Genomic DNA, 23,915 nt, shown 5'->3' with positions numbered 1-23,915 from the left:
GGAAGTAACCCCAGAGGCTCGGCGGGAAGCCCTGGGAACCAGGACTTCCGAGCACGTGACTCCAGCCCCGCCCACTCGGAGTGAGGCCTGGCCGCGGGGCTGGGTGGGGGCGGGGCCAGGACACAGCATTGTAAGTTGGGTTCTCGCGGTGCGGGGATGGGAGCGGGGCGGGGCTTTCCCGGGCAGTGCTTCCGGTCTGACGGAGGGCCAGGCCTGAACTTCCTGAGACGGCAGGCGTGGTTCCGTAGTGACTCTCCCTCCGGATTGCTCGGCGTGCCGCCGTCAACCCTGGCAGCTGAGGCTGACGTTGCACGCTCGGCCCGGGCGCCTCCGAGTCCGGCTGCTGCGGAGCCCGCAGCGTGGCAGCCGGCTGTAAATGCGGACGACCTCTTAGATGCACCACAGCCCACACCAAGTGTGAATAATCCCAGACCCGGGCTAGAAAGCAGGCAAGGGCTCCCCTCTCACTCAGGGTTTGTGGACACAGGCTTGTGCATTAGCATCCCTAGATGCGCCTTCGGAACCATCTTTCCTGACACGTGGGTGTGCCGCCAATAAAAAGATCTCTGTACGTTTTTGCGGAACGGCTTTTGTGGCTTTCAAGATGACTTTCTTTCAGGCCACGTGTTTTTATAAATCGCTGGTTGCTGATGACACGAAAGGAACACCAAGCAACATACTAGTTCACGAATCCTCAATTTTGTGAGGAGCAATGAACCTTTACAAGCAAAGTGTCCAAGCAAGTAGCCACTACAAAATGTAGAGACTGGTCCCGTGTATTTATCATCATCCAAACTGATATAAAAGTGAGTAGAACATTTCCCCTCCCTGAGCCCTGAAGCAAGTGTGTCACCTGGAGATAAGCATTGGGATAGTGTACAGGCCAAGTCCCCACTCTGAGAAAGAGGCCTTAGTCATTGCTCAAGAGGAGTGACACGTGAGTACCTTTGCTTTCATGTCTTGTGTCCGGTGAATGTATACTTGAATGAATTGTCTACGTTAGAAAGGTATCTAAAACTGACGAGGACATCCACTTAATGTGTAATTTTATTTTCAGAAGTCTCGAGTTTAGACACCCAATACATTTAGACACCTAATTTTAGGGATCAACAAAATAACAACAAAACCCCACCGTTTTTCAAAAATTGAGGAACAGAAGAACTAAATTTTCTAAAGGAGGAAATCATGCACTGCTTAAATTAGGTAGTTGTCTAACTTCCCACTTTCTTTTATTTAGGTAAAGGATCTGTTACCTCTATTGTACACATGGTGACTGGTTAACAATATATTGTATTCTTGAAAAAGCTAAGTTCATGGAAAATGTTCTCATCATAACGTTTTATTATGTATGGTAAATCATTTATTAATTAGCTAGATGTAGTCATTCCACATGTATGTGTACTTCAGAACATCATGTAAACTATAAATATATACAGTTTTATCTGTCAGTGTAGAAAAGCTACACTTAAAAAAAGATTTTACGTTTTTTAAATAGAAGAAGTATGTAGGCACATGTAGGCGTGGATGAATAGTTTATCAGAGTAACAAGATTAAATTCTTAAAGGTGAACACATGGACTCGTCTAAATGGACTGTGATATTCACAGTATTTAATTAAGAACAATATGGGTGTTAATTTTAAATAATTATCACATATAATAGTAGCATGTATGATGCATAAAGAAAACTTATTTGAAAGTATATGCAAGGCTATAATCCTAATTCTCTGAAACTGTTATCATGTAGACAGAACCCTCTCAGTTCCTTATCAGCCCCTTCAAAGTGCACTCCAGTTTTTCTTGGTTGGTTGCAAACCTTGTAAATGTTCCATATTCAAACACTGAAATTGAGGGAGGCTGTTTCTGGTTTTATTTGGTTGTCAGGGGAGGTGAACTTTTGGAGTTAGTCCATATCTATTGCATTTTGCTATTTATTTTTGTAGGGGTAACTTCTTATCTGGTGCTAGGTTTTGACATAAGATGTACAAGATTCTCAAGTAGCTCATTCTTGATCTGTGTGCAGACAAATGCTCTAAGGATACAACAAAGACAAAGTAGTATTCAACTTAAATACTAGAAAGAATAGCTTTATAAGAACTAACAACATTTTTGAGGCTTTTAAGAATATTTTATCCTCTTGCTTTTTTTTTCTGTAATGGGTCTGGAGAGATGGCTAAGCAGTTAAGAACACTTGCTGCTCTTCCAGAGGACCTAGAATTGATTCCCAGTAGCTACATGTTGACTTAAAACTGTCCATAACTCCAGTTCTAGGGATTCTAATGCCATTTCCCAGCCTCCTAGAGCACCTGATATCACACGACTTGAAGACATTCATGCAGGCAAAATACTAAGACATAAAATAATAATGAAAATACTTAAAAAGCGTATGTTCATGAATAACATGTTATTTGGTTTTATGTGCTTTTTGCACATGATAAAAAAATGAAAGCTTACTTTCCATGTTTTAAAAATGATCCAGTTTCTACTGCTATGCAGCATTTCATTGAATGAGTATACAAATTATCCATCTTGCTACTAATGGGCAATGTTTTTCTTGTCCTTTGCTGGTGTGGTCAGCATGCCTCAAGTGGGAAAGTGGGATATTGGGTCATGACTGTTCAGCTTTAGTGATAAAGCTGCACTGGGCATTAGCGTATGTCATCACTAATAATTATGTCATATTCTTGCCAACCTTCTATAACTTTTTGCTAGTCTGCTGGATAGAAATATTCCAGCTTGGACTTTGTATTGCATTTTCTTTTATTTTCCTGATGAGGTTAAGCATCTTCACATGTGACTACTGGCCACTTGGAATTCCTCATCTGTGAACTGTTTGGTCATGTCTTCTGTTCATTTTTCTTTGCTTATTTGACATTTACTTAGTGTTCGTAGGTATTTTCATATATTCTGCACCTTACTTTAAAGGGTATGTGTGCTGCAAATTTAGTATTTCTTTTCTTTTGCTTCAGCCTATTTCCCTCTTCTCTACTTGTTTGTTTCTTGTTTTCTTAGGATTTGGTTCCTTTGTGTTCTTTCCTTTGTGAAATCTGATACGGTTGCTGGTTAAGCTCTGAAAGTAAATTTTCCCACTAGAAATTTGTATATTTGACCAAATCAAGCAAAACCAGGTGAACAGAAAGACATATTGTTCCAACTTCCTGTCATCCACAGATAACCCAGAAAAAAATATGGTGATGGTCCCCTTTGCCTTTTTATTTCCTCTAAGACAGGGTCTCACTTTATAGCCCTATAGTCCGGAACTCACTATGTAGACCAGGCTGACCTTGAATTCACAGAAAACCACCTGCCTTTGCCTCCTGGGTGAGTGTTGGGATTAAAGATGTGTGCTATCACAGCTGGCCCCTTGCTTTTTCTTAAAATTATTTTTGCTATTCTATTGTAGGCTATTTTTTTTTAAAAAAGCATATATCCTAGTTTTTCAAATAACAGTTAAATGCCATTAAGCCCCACCCTGACCCTCACCTCCACCCCCACCCCCACTAGGGCTAGAACTCGTGGCATGGGATAGTAAGCAAGTGCTTTATCACTGAGCTGCATTACAGCCCAATTAGGTTATTTGGAGCATAGGTTGACTACAGACTGTGGAGTAGCTTCCTAAACTTAATCTGTGTCACTTTTATCATTGAGTGAAAGCTCTCGCCCCTGTCATCAGTGCACACACTTTTCCCTCCGTGCATGTAGGTTTTGTTGTTCTTTGCTGCAGCTACAGGCAATGAAACCAAACTCAGCAAACCCACATGGAGTTTATTGTGAAAGGGAGGGAAGGGAGAGGTAGGTGTTAACTGATCGGGAGCAGAAATTGAAAAATAGAGAACAGTCAGAAGGCGATTGCTTATAGAGCAAACAGGAGGGTTTAGAACAAGGGTCAGCAGTTAGAGCCATTGAAACTGGAGTCATGGAGCTACCGTTGGCCCAGCTCCACACAGCCCCAGTTCCACATGGTTTCTGCATGCAGAGTCCTTATGCAGCTACCTAATGCATGCACTATGCAGCCATGCAACCTCTGAGCTGTCAAAGAAGGTCGCCCAGAAAAGAGTGGTCTGGGCTAGAAGAGAGCCCAAGATTTAGAGAGGCCAGCAACCAGGAGAAGTCGAGGCACAGGCCCAGAGATAGCTGGCAGAGTGACAGGTAGGTGCTGAGGAGAAACCATGGGCCAGGGGAAGGAGTCAGGAGCAGGAATAGGGTCAGGTTGCCCCAGGCCCCAGGGAAAGGGAGAAGCCAGGATCTCAGCAGGTTGTATAGCAGCAGGCTGTGATGCCATCACATGTCCTCCCTAACCTTTGTTACTGCAGCTGGTAAACCTCCTCTTCTAAAGCTCACTTCTAATAAACTAGGTGGAGATTTTATTCCCAAGTTTTCTGTTTTTATAAACTTGCTTTAAAAAGAGTCATGAAGTTTATGGGTTGGCAGTCATTGAATCTAGTCCAAGCTCTGTTTTTTTTTTTTTTTTTTTTTTTTTTTTTTTTTTTTTTTGGTTTTTCGAGACAGGGTTTCTCTGTGGCTTTGGAGGCTGTCCTGGAACTAGCTCTTGTAGACCAGGCTGGTCTCGAACTCACAGAGATCCACCTGCCTCTGCCTCCCGAGTGCTGGGATTAAAGGCATGCTCCACCAACGCCCGGCATCCAAGCTCTGTTTTAAACAAGTTGCTTATGTGGGTACATATATATAAAACATTAACCTCAGGCTGAAATGGATCCCATATGGTAGCTTCCTCTTTGGGCAAGTAAAGATATAGTAACTCCTTATGAATGTGGCAGTATAAGTGTAGTTTATAAGGTAGACTGTAAGGGTCATCTTCCTACAGTTGGGGTATTTGAAAGTGATATGTGATTCATAATATTTTCAATTGTAGGCAACTGTATGTTTTTAATACAAGAGTATTTTACAGTACACTAGTGTTTTTAAGGGCAGTTTCTACTGATAACGTGGGACATCATTTTGATTCACTTCATTTCCCTTTTCATATATATTTCTTTGTCGAGACCGCCTTGACCAGCAAGGAAGACGAAACGCTGAGACTCTTCCTTAAGCAGTTTACTCAGGAAACTTAAACAATCTTCTGACCCCAGGGAAAGCCAGCCCACAGCTTAAAAGCACTCTTGCCAGCCAACCCCAGAATGCCACGTGGCTAAGGCGGATAGGCTCGCATTTGCTGATGCAAGTTTGAATCTTAGACCAAGCCAAATAAGGAGTTGTTTATTCCAGAGAGCGCTCACCCTCGGGATGGTGGAAGGTGGAAACCGGCGCCATCTTTAAGGCGCGGCACATTGCAGCTCTCCACATTTCTTTTTCTAGCATAAGGCAGAGTTGTAAATCTCACACTCTGATAACAAGTTCATAACAAATCTTTAAGATGGAATTGAAAGTGGCTAAAGCAGTGGCTTAGAGGTTTAAGAGCAGTGGCTGCTCTTCTAGAGGACCCAAGTTGATTTTCAGCACCCATGCAATCCTTGTAACTCTGGTTTCTGGGGGAATCTGATGATGTCTTCTGGTCTCAGGCACCAACCAAGCATGGATATGTGGTGCACAGACACACGTGCAGGCAAAATATCCATACACATAAAATTATTTTTTTAAAAGAGGGAACCAAAGGGGAGAGGGTGTCTTATGTAAAACCTAGGATTGCTACAAACCTTTAGAATTAGTTCATTTTGATTTGGAAGGCTATGTCTGACGTAAACACCCATTGAGGTCTCTTAGGATGACCAAATAATTGTTTGGGTATTGAAAACACATGCACACACACACACAGAGCATCTGGCTGCTAAGAGACGCAGCTTAGTTGGTAGAGTGCTTACAGGCATGCACAAAGCCCTGGATTTGATCCCCAGCACTGCATAGACCTGTTGTGGTCACTAAGACTGTAATATTAGCATTAGAGAGATGGAGGCAGGAAGATTGGAAGTGCAGGGCCAGCATGAGAGATACATGAGATCTGTCTCAAAAACAAGCATGTCCTGTAAACATCTGGTTGTGTGACTTCACATTTGTAAGAACGTCTGCTGAGTGTTACACAGTGTTATGGAGTGAGTAGTCTTAAGGCTGATCAGACATGAGTATTTTTTCAGTCCTGATTTCTTTTTGAAATCCTTTTAACCTCTACATTTGGCCCAATGAGTGAATACAAGACAAAATTTTGAAATATAGGCAAAAGAAGGTTGTAATAATTATATTATAGCCATAAGCTTTTACTTAGTTATTAACCAATATTGTTTTTTTAAAGAGTTGGGGTGTAAAAAGTAAGTTGGTTTACACAGGGAGCAGGATAGTTTGCGTTTTTTTTTCTAACAACCAGTTTTAGAACAGAAGTTTCCTGGGAAGCCCCCAGTGTTTTCATGCATCATTTAGTGATTTTTTTTTTACCTCATTGACTGTCTTTATTTTTCTCTGATTATTACTTACCTGCAATTTGAGGCAGATGATAGAGTAGAGGAGAATGAGTAACTTTGTTTGATTGGCAGTCACTAGGTGCTGTGCTTGTTTTGCCTCTCTTTGTGTCTTCCACTTGTCCTCAGAATGGGACATGCTTTAGGGATGGGCTTAGACAATGTTACTTCTCTCCCACTTCAGAAGCACTCTGGCCAAGTCACCCTGGCTCTGGTGCTTCTCAGTGGCAGCTTTCTGTCCTGTGTTTACATACCTGTCCTCTTACCATCTGTTTTCCAGCAAGCCTGAAGTGCTGTTTTTAAAGGAGACATGTAAAACATCCTTGCTTATAGCGTTAGTGGCTCCCATTGTCACCCTCTCCCCCTCCCCCCAGTGCTGTACAACTAACTTTACCTCTTGCCACAGGTTAGCCAATCTTGCTTATTATTTTCCAGGGTTGTTTGTTTGTTCCTCAAATTAGCTAAGCCTTTTCTTTCCCTCAGGCTTGTCTTCTTTCTTCAGTATGGAATTCTGACACATATTATTGGAGGGGTTTTAATTTGATTGTTTCAGTTACTCTACAGTCTGTTCTTTGCAACATTTCCTCACCCTATCACTGTCACGTCATCCTGGGTAATTTCATAATGTATCATTATTTATATATTTGTTTGATACCAAGTTTGCCACGTGGAACACAATCCTTGAGAGAGCAGAAAGCTTCCATGTCCTAAGTGCTGAAGTGCCAATCACATAGTCATTGATCAGAAAATATTTGTAAAATGATCTTCTCTTATGAGGAGAAAACTCCGAAGGAGAATCTGAAGATAACCTCATTTGTAACTCTGGTTGCGTTTAAAGATGACCATCAAAATCGTTCCTTAAGAAGCTTCTCTGTCAGTGCTGTCAAGGGTTGTGATTATATATTACCATGGCACTTTAGCCTCTGTCATCAGTCACAAGCCTTTAATTTTATCACACAAGAAAGGAATTGAAGTAGCTCTGCTCCAAAAAACAGTCCTGGTACCTTCTGAACCCCACCTTAACATCTGTTAGGGGTGAGCTTGTTTTGTGAGGCCACATAAGGCTCCTGAGGCGCCAACAGTGAGCCACTTCAGCCAGGCACCCAAGAGTCTAGGGACTCCTTTAACAGACAGAAACAGTGCAGAGAACAACTGGATGAAAGTGCAGTGGAGCTTTACGCTCTTTCCTCAGCTATAAAATTTCCACCATTGAAATTTTATGTATTGAAATTTCCAGTATTGAAAGTAACCCTGTCTTCCTCGGCAGTAGGGAGTTTTCCTTGGTTTGGCATTGTTGGGCCCCTAAATCAAAGTAAAGATGAATGATAATCTATCATTTACAAATGTCCGATTGTTTAGAATATTAGTTGGAAGATGTGTTACATTTGTTTGTTCTGTGGAACATTTGTTAAATGATGCAAAGATGTGTTGCATTCTTTTATGCTGCATTTGCTTAACTCTGAAGCTTTGTTACTTTGCCTGTCTAAAACACCTGATGGGTCTAATAAAGAGCTGAACAGCCAACAGCCAGGCAGGAGATGGGGGGGTGGCAGGCAGAGAGAATAAATAGAAAGAGAAATCTGGGAAGAGAAGATCAAGAGAAAGAGAAGGGAGGAGGACTCCAGGGGCCAGCCACCCAGCTACACAGCAAGCCATGGAGTAAGAAGTAGAAAAACTATTTAGAAAGGTAAAAGCCCAGAGGCAAAAAGTAGATGGGATCATTTAAATTATGAAAAACTTGCTAGAAATAAGCCAAGCTAAAGCCAGGCATTTGTAAGTAATAAGACTCCATGTGATTATTTGGGAGCTGGGTGGGAGGCTCCCCAAAGACCAAAAGAGTACAAAGAGCAAGTAATAACAATAATAAATAACAACAGCATTCTATCAAGCTATAGAAAAATGCATTCATTAGTTTCAAAAAGTCTAAATGACTCAATATTATCTCTAGGTTGTGTCCAAACTTGAGAAGAACACATCCAGTGTTTTCCTTCTTCTTCCCTTCCCTCTCCTCTTCTCACACTCCTTCTCTCCTCACTAAAGAGCATGGACCCTGGAATCTCTGAACAAGATGATGAGAAGAAGAAGCACACTTCTGTCTGTGTTGGCAGAGAGGATGACATCAGAAAGTTAGAAAGAATGACTGCTGTTGTCCATGACAGAGAAGTGGTCATTTTCTACCACAAAGGGGAGTATCATGCTATGGACATTCGCTGCTACCGTAAGATTTCTTTTCTAGAATTTGTCCTTGTTCATCACAAAACTATTAAAATTCAGTTTAGTGATTAGATATGATATCAATTCCTTTTCAGATGCTGGAGGACCCTTACACTTGGGAGAAATTGAGGTATGCAAAAATTAAATTTAATCTGAGCAAATTCAGATGTTTCCTATATCATTACTCAAAGATTAATAATTTTCATTTAATTCCACTTTAGTGCTTTGAAGACATAACCTATAATATAAAGAAAACCATTTTCCTGATGAATAATAAATATGAATGTCTTTTGACCTAACAAATACATTGGGATGTCTACCCTGTGGATATAGTTGCACAGGAAAATTTAAGACTACCTCATTAAATACATCATAACATAGCCATTCTGTGGAACATTATGTACCTATTAAATTACTGAAGCAGGCCTATCTGTGCTGGTTTGGAGGGATGTTAACAATGTGCTTTTGAGTATTAAGAGCAAATAGAATAGTTGCAGCGAGATCAATTTTCCAACAGATTCACTTTTTGTTGCTATATTGTATGCTTTGAATTTTATGAGTATATATTTTCAATATAATAAACGGGTTTCTAAATGTTTGAGAGAAAACATTTAAAATCTTACCTGAAGAATTTGGGGGAATTGCCTTTGTTTTCTTGTACTCCAAAACTAGTTATCTAATTTCTGCCTTCTGTTTGTTTTGGGTTGTTTTGTTTTCTCTACCTATTGCGAAGTACAAGCCTGAGTTTCACTCTCTGTACACTTATTTGATGCTAACCATGTCTGTTCCTGTTCCTTACGTTAAAAGACATGTGTTTAAGTTAGGAAAATATGATTATTTGCTGATACCTCTATGGGAACCCAAATTAGCATTTCTGATTCTGGTGTACAGGGTTGAAAGCGCATGTCTCTAGTGTTTTAGCCTGTAAGGAACTTGCTACTCAGCGTGTAAGCCAGAGCCCAGCACTCGTGTCATATTGGAGTCTCTTAGACATGTAGAGCCCCACTCCCCAAGTGCTTGCTGAATTTAAGCAGACAGTATGTTTAAAGCAGACCCAGGTGATGCACATGCTCCGTGAGGCCTGGCAAACGTTCATTTAGAGGATTTAAAAGTTGGGATTCCAGTTTCCACTAGCATTTGCACTTATGCCTTTAGTAGCTCCCAGCCTTACAGTTCCTCTAGAAGCTAGTGAAAATCCCTGGGGAAGCACTGGGAGCCCTGTCCCTTTGCTGTCAAGGAAGTGACATTAATGTAGACAACCTCTACACTGCTATGAGGCAGTGTGGTCTTGTGCCAGCTGGTCCTCTTCTGCTAGTGTTCCCGCTCACTGAGCTCTAGCCACCTACAGAAACAACTTGAGTGTCCTCACTTTGCTTGTGCTGAATAACTTGTAAATAGGAGGGGGACCACTGCCTTCTTTGTTCATTTGTGTGTTTATTTACTGATTTGAGTGTGGGGACAATCTGTGAACAAAGAGTAACTATGTGGAGGTCGTTCTCCTCTTTCATCATGTGGTTTCCCAGGATTGAACTCACATCATCAGGCTTAGTGGAAGGCACCTTCACCAGCAGAGCTCTGTCACTGGCAGGCTCCTCTTTGTTTGTGAGACAGAGTCTCATTGTGTGTCCAGGCTGGCATGAATCTCCCGAGTGCATGTGGCTCCAACTGGTGCGGTTCTCTAACCGGGTTCTCCTGCATGATATTCTTAACTAAATCTGAGATCTGTCATAAACACTTGAAGTGTCAAGATTATTAAACCTGTTGTTTTTCCCTTCCAGGATTTCAATGGACAGTCATGTATAGTTTGCCCCTGGCATAAATACAAAATCACTTTGGCAACAGGAGAAGGATTATACCAGTCTATAAACCCCAAAGACCCATCAGCAAGACCCCAGTGGTGCTCCAAAGGAGTAAAGCAAAGGATTCACACTGTGACGGTGGATAATGGCAATATTTATGTGACACTTTCTGAGGAACCTTTTAAATGTGACTCTGATTTTTATGCCACTGGAGAATTCAAAGTAATTCAGAGTTCTTCCTGATAAAAATATATGGCAGCAAAAAAATGTGTGTATGTTTGAAAATATTTTATAATAATTTTGTTTCAATACCAAAGATGAATTTTTTCTATCATAGACACAAATAACTTTAAAAGTCACAGGTTTTGTCACGGGTTCAGAGCTCTTACTATTCTTCCAGAGGACCTGAGTTTGGTTCCACATACTCACACCAAGTAGCTCACACTCACCCATGACTCCTGCTCCAGGGAATCTGATGCCCTCTTCTGGCCTCTGTGGGTACCTGCACACACATGTCATATACACATAGACAAAATAAAAGCAAACATATTTTAAAGTCTTAGATTTGGGAGGTTTAAAAACACATTTACTTTAGTGTGATTTCAGGGCCACCAACAAGGTAGACAGATACTGATTGGAATCTGTACATTAGACTTTCAAGATGGTCAGTTTAAGAAGGATGTGCATAATCCATACCAGATGAAACAAATGTAACAGGAGAAATTTAAGAGGGAAAAGATCCCTTTTAAAATGCAGCAATTTTCATTTGGGAAAGTTTTCATACATTCAAAGCTAACAGTTAACAGAAAGCCCCTCCATCACTCCAACAGTTCCCAGCATTCTTTTGTTGTTCTTACATCACTCTGTCCATAGATGACCTACCTCCTGTGTTTAATTATGGTGTTTACAGTTTTAAAGGTAAAATTTAAATACACTGAGATCCTCAAATTTTAGTTATATACTTTTGCTTACAAATATGTAGCAGATGTTTATATGTTAAAATTGCCTCCAATGACTGGGCATTGGGGTGCATGCCTTTAATCCCAGCACTCGGGAGGTAGAGGCAGACAGATCTCTGTGAGTTCGAGGCCAGCCTGGTCTCCAGAGCGAGTGCCAGGATAGGCTCCAAAGCTACACAGAGAAACCTGTCTCGAAAAACAAAACAAAACAAAATTGCCTCCAATGAGGCCAATGTATATATTGAACTTAAAAATGAGAAACTTAAAGCTAGGTGCACACCTCTAATCCCAGCATTGGAGGCAGAGGCAGGCAGATCTCTGTGAGTTTGAGGCCAGCCTGGTCTACACAGTGAGCTCCAGGCAGCCAATGCTACACAGTGAGACCCTACCAAGAGAGGAAGGGTGCTAGATGTGGAAACCAAATTAAAACCTGGTTTGACTTGTCTCTTATCTGGGTTAGTTCCCAAAGTTAAAAAAAAGCCACACACAGTGACGCCCTAGCCAAGACAGAAGCAAAGTCTTCTATTTAATGAACTAAAGTATTTTGTCTACATGCAACTTGCAAATAAAAGAATTTTAGAGAACATTGTATATGTGCAGTTTCCCATAAATGTGTAATGTTTTGTTCCTCAGTGTTTACAAGCAGGTTGATGGTCACTTGGTTTACCCTGGTTTTACTATGTCAGTAATTTGTGGCCATTGCTGTTCTGACTTCCTGGGACCCATATCATACTTGTTATTCAGGATTTAGAGAAACACTCTGGGTATCTGTTATGCAAAACTTAGTGCTCAGTAAAATGTAGGTGTAAATGGAGCCAGAAAAGATGTGTAGGTTATGAATTTATGGTGAAGACTGTTACAAATAAAGCTAAGTCTCAAAGCATAGTAATTTTCATGATGTGGGGTGAATTAAATGTCTAAACCTAGTACTTAACATTCAACTTTACCTGGGCTCTTTTACTTGGTTGTTGTAAAAATGAGTGAGGAGCTGGAGAGATGGCTCAGTGGTTAACAGCACATGCTGCTCTTACAGAGGGGACTGAAGTTCAATTCCCAGCACCCACAGTAGTGACTCACAAGTGCTTGGAATTGCTGTATGTTAGTATATTTCCTTTTCTTTGGGGATGTAGGTTACATGACAGAAAAGATTCTTATTCATTTGGGTTGAACTTTCTTAACAATGTTACTTACTGGGTTCAGAAAATGTGCTATCTCTGAGGGGAGTTCATACCATCCTATTATTTCTTGAATGGCGGGCAACAAAATCTTATGTGTTAAAATATAAAGTGCTTGAAAGAAACTAAAGTTATTCCTTTAGGCAAAAACTAGGACTTTGGTTTCTTGCGCCAAGTATAGCAGCATTTCTATCAGGAACCAATAGCAGTAATGAGTAATATGGATTCTTGTTCTAAATTTGTGTCTTTAAATTTGTAAATAAATGTGATCACTTTGTCAGGTTCAGTGGTGTGAGCATATAGTCCTTGCATCTCAGGTATTCAGAGCTAGAATAGGGATATGGCCAAACTCCATTATTAAATAACAACCTCACCTTACCACATCCTGTTTCATCAGATTTGCAACTAGCATTTTGTTATATAAATTTAACTGAATTTCAAGTCCTTCATAACTTCACAAGTGAGTTATAAAATCATTATGTAGACTTGGCTTACTACCTGCAAGTAGAAAGATACATACTTTTCACTACCTCTGAACGTGTAGCATTTTTTAAGTTTTTGTCTGCCTGTATGTATGTGCACCACACTTCCTCTGGGGCCTGAAGAAACCAGAAGAGGACATTAGTTCCCCATGGACTTCATTTACAAACAGTTGTGAGTTGCCATGTGGGTGCTAAGAACCAAATCTGGGCTCTCCGTGAGAGCAGCAAGTGCTCTTAACTGCCAAGCCATCTTTCCAGCCTCAAAATGTGTAGCCTTTAGTTATAAATGCATAGCCTTTAGTTATAAATGCATAGCCTTTGGTTATAAATGCATAGCCTTTAGTTATAAATGTATAGCCTCTAGTTATGAATGTTTAGCCTTTAGTTATGAAATTTTCCTTTCCAGATAAGCATTCACAACTATTCTTAATTAAAAATACAAATGAATTATTATTAATAATTCATCACATCAATATTATAAATAGTGTAAACTCTAACAACAAAATATGAGTTCTCTTATTCACTAAAAATATTGCATAGTAAGGGCAGGGAAGATGGCTCAGTGGTTAAGAGTATGTTGTGTTCTTCCAGAGGACCTCTGTTTGTTTCCCAGCATCCATCTCAGGTGGCTACTGGGGTTTGATACTTTCTTCTGGCCTATGTAGGTAGGCACCAGCACACACACATATGAAAAACAAATATACTGGGTCATCATATATATATTGTACATCAAGATTCGTTTTATTCTCTATGCCATATAAGTACAAGAGAATGATGTCATAGTTTTCCCTGTTCTACCTGCTTTTAAAAGAGCATTTAGCATATGTAAACTGGTCTTCTGGTTTTGTCTGATGAAATGTACCTATGGCTGGATGACTACTGAGCTCTCTAAAGTGGTCTTTTGTGTCTGAATTTCTCATTGATTCACTTCAGCTGACTGGTCAAACACAGAGTGTAAAACTTGGATCTTGTTGCTCTGCTTATTGGCAGGAGGCTTGGGGTGTTCTGAAAGGTTGTCTGGCTTCTCTGGCAATGACCTGTAAGGTTTTGCTTTGATTTCACCTTCAGAAAACATGGGCTCTGGAAGCACAGGTTCAGAAAAGGCTTTCCTAAAATTCTCACTCTCTCTGTTTTGCCTTATGGATTCTTCTTCTTGAAAAATGTTCTTTATCTTCGCCAGCACAGCATTAACACAGACTGCCTGTATCAATTAAAAAAAAATGTTAAAAAGTAATGTTTCTTTTTAAGGTACTAATAACCACAGACAAAAAGTCAGTAATGTGTTGCCCTTCTATTGAGGAAACCCTGACACATGACAAGCGATAGATTGTTTCCTTATCCTAAATATGGAAAAGTTTTTAAACAAAACACACATGGAAATAACCTCAGCAGTGAGAAATAAACACGTTTGTTCATTCAGCTTATTCTGCATTACTAATGAGCCAAGTAGCGAAGGACAGCAGCATATTCCACTAAGCTAAAGGGAAGTAGTTTATCTTAGAAGAACTGCCTGAAGATGAGGTGATGGACAGCAAATACTCTGTTTTCTTTCTCTCCTTTGGATTTCAAAGCACTTTGAATTTCTAATAGAATATTTCTTACAATAGCATGTTAATTTATTTCATTGTGCTATTTCCACTTATGTATATATTGCATCTTAATCTTATCCCCCCTTCCTTCACCCTCGCACTCGGGCCTCACCCTTCTCTTTAGATCTTTTCAAAAATCATTCTAGTTCCACACAATGAGACAAAACATGCTATACTTTTCTTTCTGTGTCTTTTGTATTTTGCTTAACAGGATAACCTCAAGTTCCATTCTTTTAACTTTCTCCAAATGATATAATTTCATCTCAAAGGTTTCTTCTCCACTGAAACAGATGATCATGCAGTTTTTGTCTTCTGTTTATATATTGTACTAAATGTATTGGTTTACAAATACAGAACCATCCTAGCATCCCCAAAATGAAACTAACTTAATCACGTTGGATGATGTTTTTAATATATATTTCTGAGTGCAGTTTGCAAGTATCATATTAAGGATTTTTGCATCTAATTAACTTCAGAGATAATCAAGGGTTATCAAAGATTATATTGGCCTATAGTCTTCTGTTCCCTTCATTTTCTTCCTTTCTCATTTTTTATTTGTAAAGCTTGCATTAACAGATCAAATATGTGTCAATTAAAAGTATGTGTATTTTGCTACTGTTGTATGTACTGTTGTATAGATATTTGTTAAATCCACTGATCTCTAGGGTATTTAACTCTAAGGTTTCTTTGTTGATATTTGCTGATAATAATTTTTCATATGACATCATTCTCTTGTACTTATATGGCATAATATTGATGAGAGTAGGGATTCTGAAGCCACCCACTATTGTATTGTAGTCTTATCTCTTCTTGTATATTGTGTAGTATTTGTTTAATAAGATTGAATGATCCAATTTTCAATGCATACATATCATTATGTCTCCACAGTGGATTGTTTCAGTTATAGCTCAGTTGTGAAAGGTTCCTCACAGGCTTGGAACCCAGGTGATGGACCTATTTTGGGGTGTGCTGTTAATGTTAGTTCGTGTGCACTACCTATGGTAAATATTTCATTGGAGGTATATTCTAGGGGCTTTATTTTTCCCTGTGCCCATCTCCTCCCCCAGCTTCTATGTCATTAAGTGATTTTGTTTTGAAAATATATTCCAGAATATTCTTGTTTGATTTCATATACGCAAATTTCATTCATTGCTCTGACTTGTCTTTTCATGTTGATAAAGTACAATTTCTTAATTCTCATATAGTTCAACTTATTAATGCTTTCCTTTATATTATATGAGCTTTTTTTCTGTTCAAAGAAATCATGACCTATACCCAAGGTCATGAGAACATTCTCATCTATTATATCCTAGAAGCAATTATTTTGCCTTTCAGTTATAGATTTATAATCTATGTGGAATTGGTATGAGGTAAGAGAGAAATAGTTACCTCAGTGATACCCAGTTGATTTACCCTTACTTATTAGTAAAATCCTTTTTGTATTGTCTTTTATTGTTTTTATTGTTATAATGTTCATAAGTTACGTTGTGTGTAGGTCTATTTGTAACTCTGTGTGTCCAGCTGTTTTGCCTATTCTTAGGCCAGTTTTTGCTCTGTGAATCACAGCAGCTTCATAAAAAGTCTTTATAACTGGCAGAGTAAGTTCTGCTAGGCTATGAACATGGCATATCCTCTGTTTATTTTGGCATTCTTAAAGTTCTCTTAGTTTTTATGATTTTATCATAGTTCTTATATCTTTATTACCTTTTATCATATTGCAACATACAGTAGTATTAAACTATTCCCACAGTCTGTAGGTTTAATGCAGTCCAAATTAAAATCCAAATGTGTGTATGCATAAATAAAGACAACTGATTCTAGGTTGAACAGGAAGATCTGGGAATATAATTCAGCTCAGTTAGTAGGATTCTTGCATAATGTGCATGGAGGCCTTAGGTTTGGTTTTGAGCAATGTATAAACCAGGCATGGTTGTGATAGCTATAATCCCAGCAAGCATGGTGAAGGAGGTAGTGTCAGAGTTCAAGAGTATAAGGGAAGCATGTGTGTTGCTGTGTTTTACAGTGAAGAACATACTAGACAGGAGACAGGAGAGCAGGCTGAGGCCTCAACCCTTTCAAGAAAACCAGAACTGGAACTACTCTGACAAGGACAGCTCTGATGCCTTCTGTAGCAAGATGGTGGAATAGAAGTGTCCTTTGCATGGCTCTGCAAGTGAGTAGAGACAGTACAGTGACGGAGAAAATGCTATAGGGCAGCAGTGAAGGGAGAACTGAAAGAGAACAGCAAGGCAACTCAGGGAAAAGTACAAAACACTCTGAAACTCCAACCTTGGCCCTCAGTGTGGCTGAGGGGCTGTTGAGTGCAGACAGTCCCGGTGTTTCATCAGACTGTCTTAACAGTGGGAGAAACCCACAGTTCATTGCCGGCCTTACATGTCCAGTGCTGTGATTTGTTCTGAAGGTGACTTGGGGCCCACTCTGTTTCAGAGTTTCTAATCAGGTTCCACTATGAGAAGGACACACTGTTAAGGACTAAGCTACCCTGGATCTCAGATTCCAGGGAGGTCAAAAATCAGAGGCCCCAAGGATTCCATAGCAGTGACAAGGTGCAGCAGTCAAGGGGAAGGGTAGTTCTTCCTGCCATTGAGAAGTTTAAGCAGTGGGAAGTGCAAGCTCTGGGGGCACAGTGGTCAGTGGAAAGGTCAGTAGATAGTTCACTTCCCACAGGGTTCCCCTCCTGTCCTATTACAGCCTGAGGTCAGTAGTCTGTTTGCTGCACATACTCTACAGATATACTTTAATTTGGACATTTGCCTGGGCATCTGGGGTAAGAAGCACTCAACCACCCAAGATTGCTGGTGTACATGTGGAATCAAACTTTTTAAGAGAGGTGTGCCCACTCAGTCCTATTACCACTGCTGGGGCCATCATGGCTCCTTGACATGCATACAGAAAGCCTATGAGGCGAATACTGCTATGTCACAGACATATCATTGACCAAGCAAAGTAGAAAATGTAGGGCAGGACAGGGCAGAGCAGAAATCAGCCTGTATACAGCATTAGTCTGTTTGCTGGTAATTTATTAACCACAGGCCTCATCTTTGTCCCACTATCCCCACTTCCCCACCAATCACATTTGGCAGAACAGTATTAGAGGATGACAGAAATTTACTCAATCCATGGATCTCGGCTAAGAGGAAACTTGTAGTATTTTCTTCCTCTCTTTACATCATTTTTTTTTATTTCTTGTGTCTAATTTTATTTTAATTTTAATTGAAATATAAGATTTCTGTCTTACAGTTTTTAGCTCTTTAATCTATATTTCTGTCTCTTTCCTATTGTTCTTGGTGGTGGCATTGCTGTTTGTTTGTTTGTTTTCTGTGTCCAGAAGGTTTGTTTTCCTGTTGTGACTGTGATTATTTTTATCCCTTTGAGTGATACTTCATTCATAACTCTCAAGAAAAGGCTTCTAGCCTGGCATTGGTAGTTCACTCCTTTAATCCCAGTACTTGGGAGGCAGAGGCAGAAGGATCTCTGTGAGTTCCAGGCCAGCCTCTATAAAGTGAGTTCTAGGACCGTCAGGTCTACACAGAGAAACCTTGCCTCAAGAAACCAAAGGAAAAAAGAGGAAGGGGCTTCTTAATAAGACCTCATATGGCATTAGAATATATATCTGGTCTGTGAGATGTACACATCTGGATGTAGAAACACAAGAACTATGACTAAAACAAGGCAACATGACTCCTAAAAGTTTATACGTAAATCCAAAGATACTGAGGCATATTATGCCAAAGAATTCAAAAGACTTTTTCAAAATGATGACTGAGTTTGAATACAATACAAATGAACAGCTGAATGAAATAAGGAAACCAATATAGGCAATAAGATGAAACCCAGAAAAGGAACCAAACTCAAGTCTCAACAATAAACAAAGTCAACTGGAAGGTGTAATATCAGAAACTGAAGACAGAGTGAACAAATTAGTGCATTCAGGTAGTAGTGAATCAGAAAGAATAAGCTATGGAGAGTATAAATAGTAATTGGGGACATTATTAGAAGGCTAAGTTTATGAATAACCAGTATTGATGAAAGGGCCAAGTCATGAAAGAGATGGAGTGACTTATTTGGTGAAATTATAGCAGAAAACTTCCCATATGTTCCCAGTGCAAGAAGAGTTTAGAATCAAGTAGAAATGAAAAGTTTGCATGCCTTATATATACATAGAAGCATATGCCTCATGTACACACAGAAGTAAACATGCCAGTATAGAGGTAGAACATGAGCATTGGTTGGTAGGGATTGAGGAGGCCAAGAGAATCCCTGGAATTTTTTGCAAGTCAGGCTACCTGGACTGATGAGTCTAAATTTGGTGAGCTACTCTGTTGCTAGATTTTCTTTCCCACCAGGTCCAGCCTATCTTCAGCCCCAAATAAGCACACAGAGACATATATTAATGGCCAATGGCTAAGACTTCTTATTGGCTAGCTCTCTCTTAATTATTAAACCATTTCTATTAATCTGTGTATTTCCACATGGTCTTATCTTACTGGAGAAGGGTCTGGACTTGCTACTCCTTCCTCTGCTACATGGCATCCTTTGTGGTCCCTTTTTGCCTACCTCTCCCAGAGTTCTCCTTGTCTCCTAGTACCGCCTATCTTCCTGCCTCTATTGGCCAAAAAGTGTTTTATTCATTAACCAGTAAGAGAAACAGGTACACAGAAGGACATCCCCCATCACTACCCTGTTTCAAAAGACAGGGTGAGTAGTGATCAAGGAAGATACCCAATATATTCTGGCCTTTATGCATATATGCATGTGTCTATACATACACATATGACACATACATATAGCCCACATATATGCACATAAATTTCCAAACTGGCTGATTAGATTACAAACAGAGCTAAACAGACCACGACCTTTTTTGTCTCTGTTAACCATTTAGGCATAATGTATGTTTGATGTGAATATACATTCTCCTGCTTGGTTTCACACTTAATTTTTTTAGTTTTTCTGGTTTTTCACTTTAAGTCTGTGTATGACTTTGTTAGTGATGTGAGTTTCTTGCAGGCAGAATTTCTTGGGTCTTGTTTGTAATCCAATCAGCCAGTTTGGAAATTTATGTGCATATATATGAGCTGAGCTAAAGCAGCTTTCCTTCCCTGACACAAGTAACTGAAAGAACCCTTTTTAAAGAAGGAAAGGTTGATTTTGGCTCAAGGTTTCAGAATTTTCAGCTAAGGCTAACTGATGCCATTGCTTTGGCATTGGAGATTTTATCAGAAATTCACAAATGGGATATTTAATTAATTTGGGCAATGGTGATCAATCTCATCAATAATCAAGAACATGTAAATTAAAATCAGTGCTGCAACACACACTTTCAAAAATGGCTAAAATAGAAAATATTGACAGTAGCAAGCACCACTGGTGACATATAGGACTGTTATCATCTTCTAGGATGGGTTTTAACTGTTAAAAACAATTTTAGGAGCTTTTTTGCAACATCTATCAGTGATAAATGCTTGCATATCCTGTAACCTAGCAATTTCAACAAAGGGCATGTACAAAGATATGTATGGCAACATAAAAGTTCAAACTAGAACAATCTAAAATGCCCATTAGTGATTGAGTAAGAAAAGGAACGTCAGTTACTGAAACACTATATATAGAGCAACAGACAGGAATAGACTCAGTGATAAGAAGTACTGAATCTCATAGTGACAAAGCTAAGCAGCCGCAGAAGTCATGCAGAAAGTGTAGGCTATGATTCAGTCTACATTCAATCTAAAAATGTGAATCACGCCTGGCGTTGGTGGTGCACGCCTTTAATCCCAGCACTCGGGAGGCAAAGGCAGACGGAACTCTGTGAATTTGAGGCCAGGCTGGTCTCCAGAGCAAGTGCCAGGATAGGCTCCAAAGCTACACAGAGAAACCCTGTCTCGAAAAGCAAAACAAAACAAAACAAAACACCCTGAATCACCCACAAGTCAAAATGTCAGTCACTTATATGGAAGAGAGGCAGGAATGATGTTGCTGTAGTTGTAGCTAATAATGTTTTACCTCATGGCACATTGAAATAGACCAATATTTTTTGTGATAATTCATCAAGATAGAACCTTTCTTGTATTATGTTTTTCATAAAGCATATATGGATACTTTTTAATGGATAGAAACTCATATAATTGATATAACCTTTTAGATTTTTGTGGATCACAGCACTTATAATCAAAATATAGTAACCGAGTTCTTCAAAGTCATAGACCCCAAAATAATGGAATACTGAACTAAAGCCATCATGAGACAATGGCTATAACTGGACAACAAGATATCTCAAGGCAAAAGTTAATCTGTTTTGACTAAATTTTATCAGATTTACTAAATTTGACTTTATTTAAATAGTAATTAACTTTAGGAAAGTAAAATCATTTTATTTATATAAGCAAATTGGGCCTTGGGGTTAATTTGGCTTGTCAGAGAAGCAAACAGCTAATATGAAATCATTTTGCATAGCCAGTGGTGTGCCTTAACTGGTAACATTAAAGCTAATACTAGATGGCATAGTATACATAGTGCTGTTTTCAACAATGAATGAAATACATTTGTTTCTAGAATCTAGCAGTTAACTTACCAAATAAATTAGTGCTGCATAGGAAGCATATATTATGCTAGTTAAAGCAGTTTTTGCTGGAAAAGAAATGATGTCAAGCAAAGAACCCTTTCTGACCTGCAAAAACAACAAAAAGATTTGTTAAAATGAAAAATTTTCAAGGTTTCAATGTTATTGTGAGAATTTAAAATTTTATCTAAAGAAAGCTGTTCTGTGTTAACTATTTGGGCTTCTCGCCCTATGAAAATGTATTATTTCTTGCTTCTCCCTTTAGCAAGAAAACACATCCTTTTACTAATAAAAACCAGCAGCAGATCCCACAAATCTGAAATTTCCATTTCTGAAACCTGAAATGTTTCAGTGCTTACAGCTGTGAAATGTGCTGGCTAGGAGGTGCTCCCCCGAGTATTAGAAAAAGGCTTTCCTTTGTCCAAATTCGAGTAATCATTCTTAACTAAATTATTCACAACCTCAATTAAGCAAACAGCAATCAACATGCTAAGCATTTCCTGGAGATTAATGACCCATTTGCAATGTTAATCATGGGACTGCTGCAGCCAGCCTTGACCTTAGATGATCATTAAGCTCCATGCAAGGTTTCCGGCTCATACCCAGCCTGCTGCTCTGAAGGCTTTATGCTCATAATGAATTTGCCTCTCACATGTTTTTAGTTTCTAGTAATAGGTGTTGTTGCCTTAAACATCAGTGTAACATTTCAGTTTAAGGGGATTATTCCTACAGGCATTTCCTTCCCTCCCCCAGTGAAGTGGCAGCTAGCCATGCTCCTGTGAGGTAACACCCACGCCACGCAGCAGCTTCAGTGACTGTCCACATGATAGGCTATTAAAGTCATAGGAATACACAGTATAGAGTGCATGCATGCTAGAAAGAACAGTGTGTGCATGGCCCTTAAAAATAATGCCGAGGCTGGAGCTTCAGTGTGAGCATGCTTGCCTGACATGCACGAGTTTTGAGTTATTCCCAAGCATCACGATAAACCAAAACAATAGAAAATTTGCCCACACATAGGAGTGTGTGCTCCAGCTTTTGGGGGTAGGGGCTAAGGCAGGAGGATGCCTTTAGCACAGCACTTTGAGGTCAGCCTGGGCAGCATAAGAAGATCTCATTTTGCAAACGTTATTTACACTAGCAAAAAAAAAAAAAAAAAAAAAAAAAAAAAAAAAAAAAAAGCCAAAAATAATCAATGATAGCAGAAGGTTAGGAAAATGAAATTTAACCAATAATATATTCTGTAGTCTTTAAGAGTGTGCTTCTGAAGTGTATTTTAATAAATACTTCATTGTGTTCCGGGTGTTGTGCTGCTCCCTTTGTAACCTGACAGGATAGCACAGGCTATTGTCATAGCTACTTCAGACCAGTCTGTAAGACACAGAATGACCCTAGCTTAAATAAGACAGCAGTAATACCAAATATGTACTTTTTTAAACCCTCAACTTGACTTTATCCTTAAAACCACCCCATGAAGGTGGCATTTTTATTGTTACTATTCCACAAAGAGCTGATAAAAAGGGGGGGGGGACAGAATGCCCTTCTTGGGACGACATAGCTGCAATAGTAAAGGTGGACTTGAATGAGGAGCACACCCCTAGTCCCAGCCATCTGTGCTGCTGCTGAGAATGCCCTGCCCTGAGTGGAGCTAGATCAGGTTCCTGTCAAGTTCTTGTTAGGAAGACAAGAAAATTCTTACAGTACTTAGTGGAATGCCTTACACAGGTAGCACTACATGACATGATAGGCATTAATATCTCATAGCACATAAGAAAGAGTGAGGTTAAAACTGTATGCCTAGCAAATGACTAAACTCCACATGAAAGTGAACCAAACTAATTTCTAACGATAGAAGTCAAGAAAATGGACGCCTTCCTCACAGAGTTGAGATCAGCACTGAAGAATCGATGAGATTTTCATGATATGGCTACTCTAAAGAGTGCTCAGTTTATGAAAATTCATTTAGTTACACTTTAAGTGATTTGCACACTTGTCTGTATATTTTGACTTAAAATTTAAGACTTCTATCCATCTTCCATATATAAAAAATACAACTAGCTTTTTATAGGAAAAATGGACAGAAATGTACCAAAATTGAAATAACTTTTGTTTGAATAATACAACTGTGTATCATTAACATTTACAGAACACTCTTTATATGCCAGGTCTCTCCTAATAGCATTATTTTAATCTCTAAGAAATCTATGAAATAGGATCACAGGTTCAGAGAGATTAGACTCTTTGGTATTGTCCAAGTTAAGTTGAAAAAGCACAGGGTATTGTGTTAGGGAAATGTCTAAGCTGTATCTATGCTCAGTACCCTGCATGCTTCGTTGTGGCTGACTGCTTGCCACATCCACATGACAGAAAAAACTGGCCCTGGCTCTCTGTAAGGGATTTATGGAATGCAGAAACAGGAGGCCAAGAAGGCCTCGTAGCTAGGAGTGACGGAGTGTAATGTGAACTGTCTGGTTTTTTCTTTCTTCAGGCCTCACCAACTCCCATATATGGGAAGAGACACTACTTTCTTACTGCTTTCTATTTCTTTAATAAATCATACCCACAGGAAATAGATGTCCTTTGATTTGGACTACTGTCTACGTAAGTCAACTTGGAAAATGTCTGAGTTCCTGGCTTCCTGAAAGAGTTGCATTTTCTTTCTTCCTGGAAGCATAGGAATGACAGCATGCCTTTGGATCTGGCTTACAGCTA

General features: G+C 39.4%; 2 protein-coding genes across 5 annotated transcripts in view; one reads left to right on the top strand and one right to left on the bottom strand.

Annotated features, from left to right (window-relative positions):
- Positions 1–228: 228 nt before the first annotated feature.
- On the top strand, positions 229–15,823 carry Rfesd (Rieske Fe-S domain containing). 4 transcript variants are annotated; one of them, XM_027401846.2, is made up of 4 exons: positions 229–806; positions 8,354–8,623; positions 8,715–8,749; positions 10,398–15,823. In XM_027401846.2, the coding sequence occupies exons 2-4, from the start codon at positions 8,449–8,451 to the stop codon at positions 10,659–10,661; spliced, it is 474 nt and encodes a 157-aa protein (XP_027257647.1). In that variant the 5' UTR covers positions 229–806; positions 8,354–8,448; the 3' UTR covers positions 10,662–15,823. The 4 variants fall into 4 exon arrangements, with proteins under 4 accessions (XP_027257647.1, XP_027257648.1, XP_027257646.1 ...); XM_027401847.2 differs by having other exon boundaries at positions 230–806; positions 8,446–8,623; XM_027401845.2 differs by having other exon boundaries at positions 230–937.
- Spata9 (spermatogenesis associated 9) overlaps positions 13,951–23,915 on the bottom strand; it is a 25,429-nt gene continuing 15,464 nt past the window's right edge. Inside the window, exons 4-5 of the mRNA XM_027401843.2 lie at positions 21,216–21,311; positions 13,951–14,235 (exon numbers count right to left, since the gene is read on the bottom strand). Of these exons, the coding sequence (XP_027257644.1) occupies positions 13,951–14,235; positions 21,216–21,311 (381 nt within the window). The remainder of the gene's footprint in view (positions 14,236–21,215; positions 21,312–23,915) is intronic.

This window comes from Cricetulus griseus, chromosome 2 (assembly GCF_003668045.3).
Source record: "Cricetulus griseus strain 17A/GY chromosome 2, alternate assembly CriGri-PICRH-1.0, whole genome shotgun sequence".
Lineage (NCBI taxonomy): Eukaryota > Metazoa > Chordata > Mammalia > Rodentia > Cricetidae > Cricetulus > Cricetulus griseus.
Note: the sequence above shows the minus strand (reverse complement) of the source record. Positions and strands in the feature narration are given on the sequence as shown.

Excerpts from the sequence above, each read along its gene's own strand:
- Rfesd (XM_027401846.2), top strand. The coding sequence starts at position 8,449 with ATGGACCCTGGAATCTCTGAACAAGATGATGAGAAGAAGAAGCACACT. Across the intron at positions 8,624-8,714 it reads TATGGACATTCGCTGCTACC|ATGCTGGAGGACCCTTACAC; the intron begins GTAAGATTTCTT and ends ATTCCTTTTCAG. Across the intron at positions 8,750-10,397 it reads TACACTTGGGAGAAATTGAG|GATTTCAATGGACAGTCATG; the intron begins GTATGCAAAAAT and ends TTTCCCTTCCAG.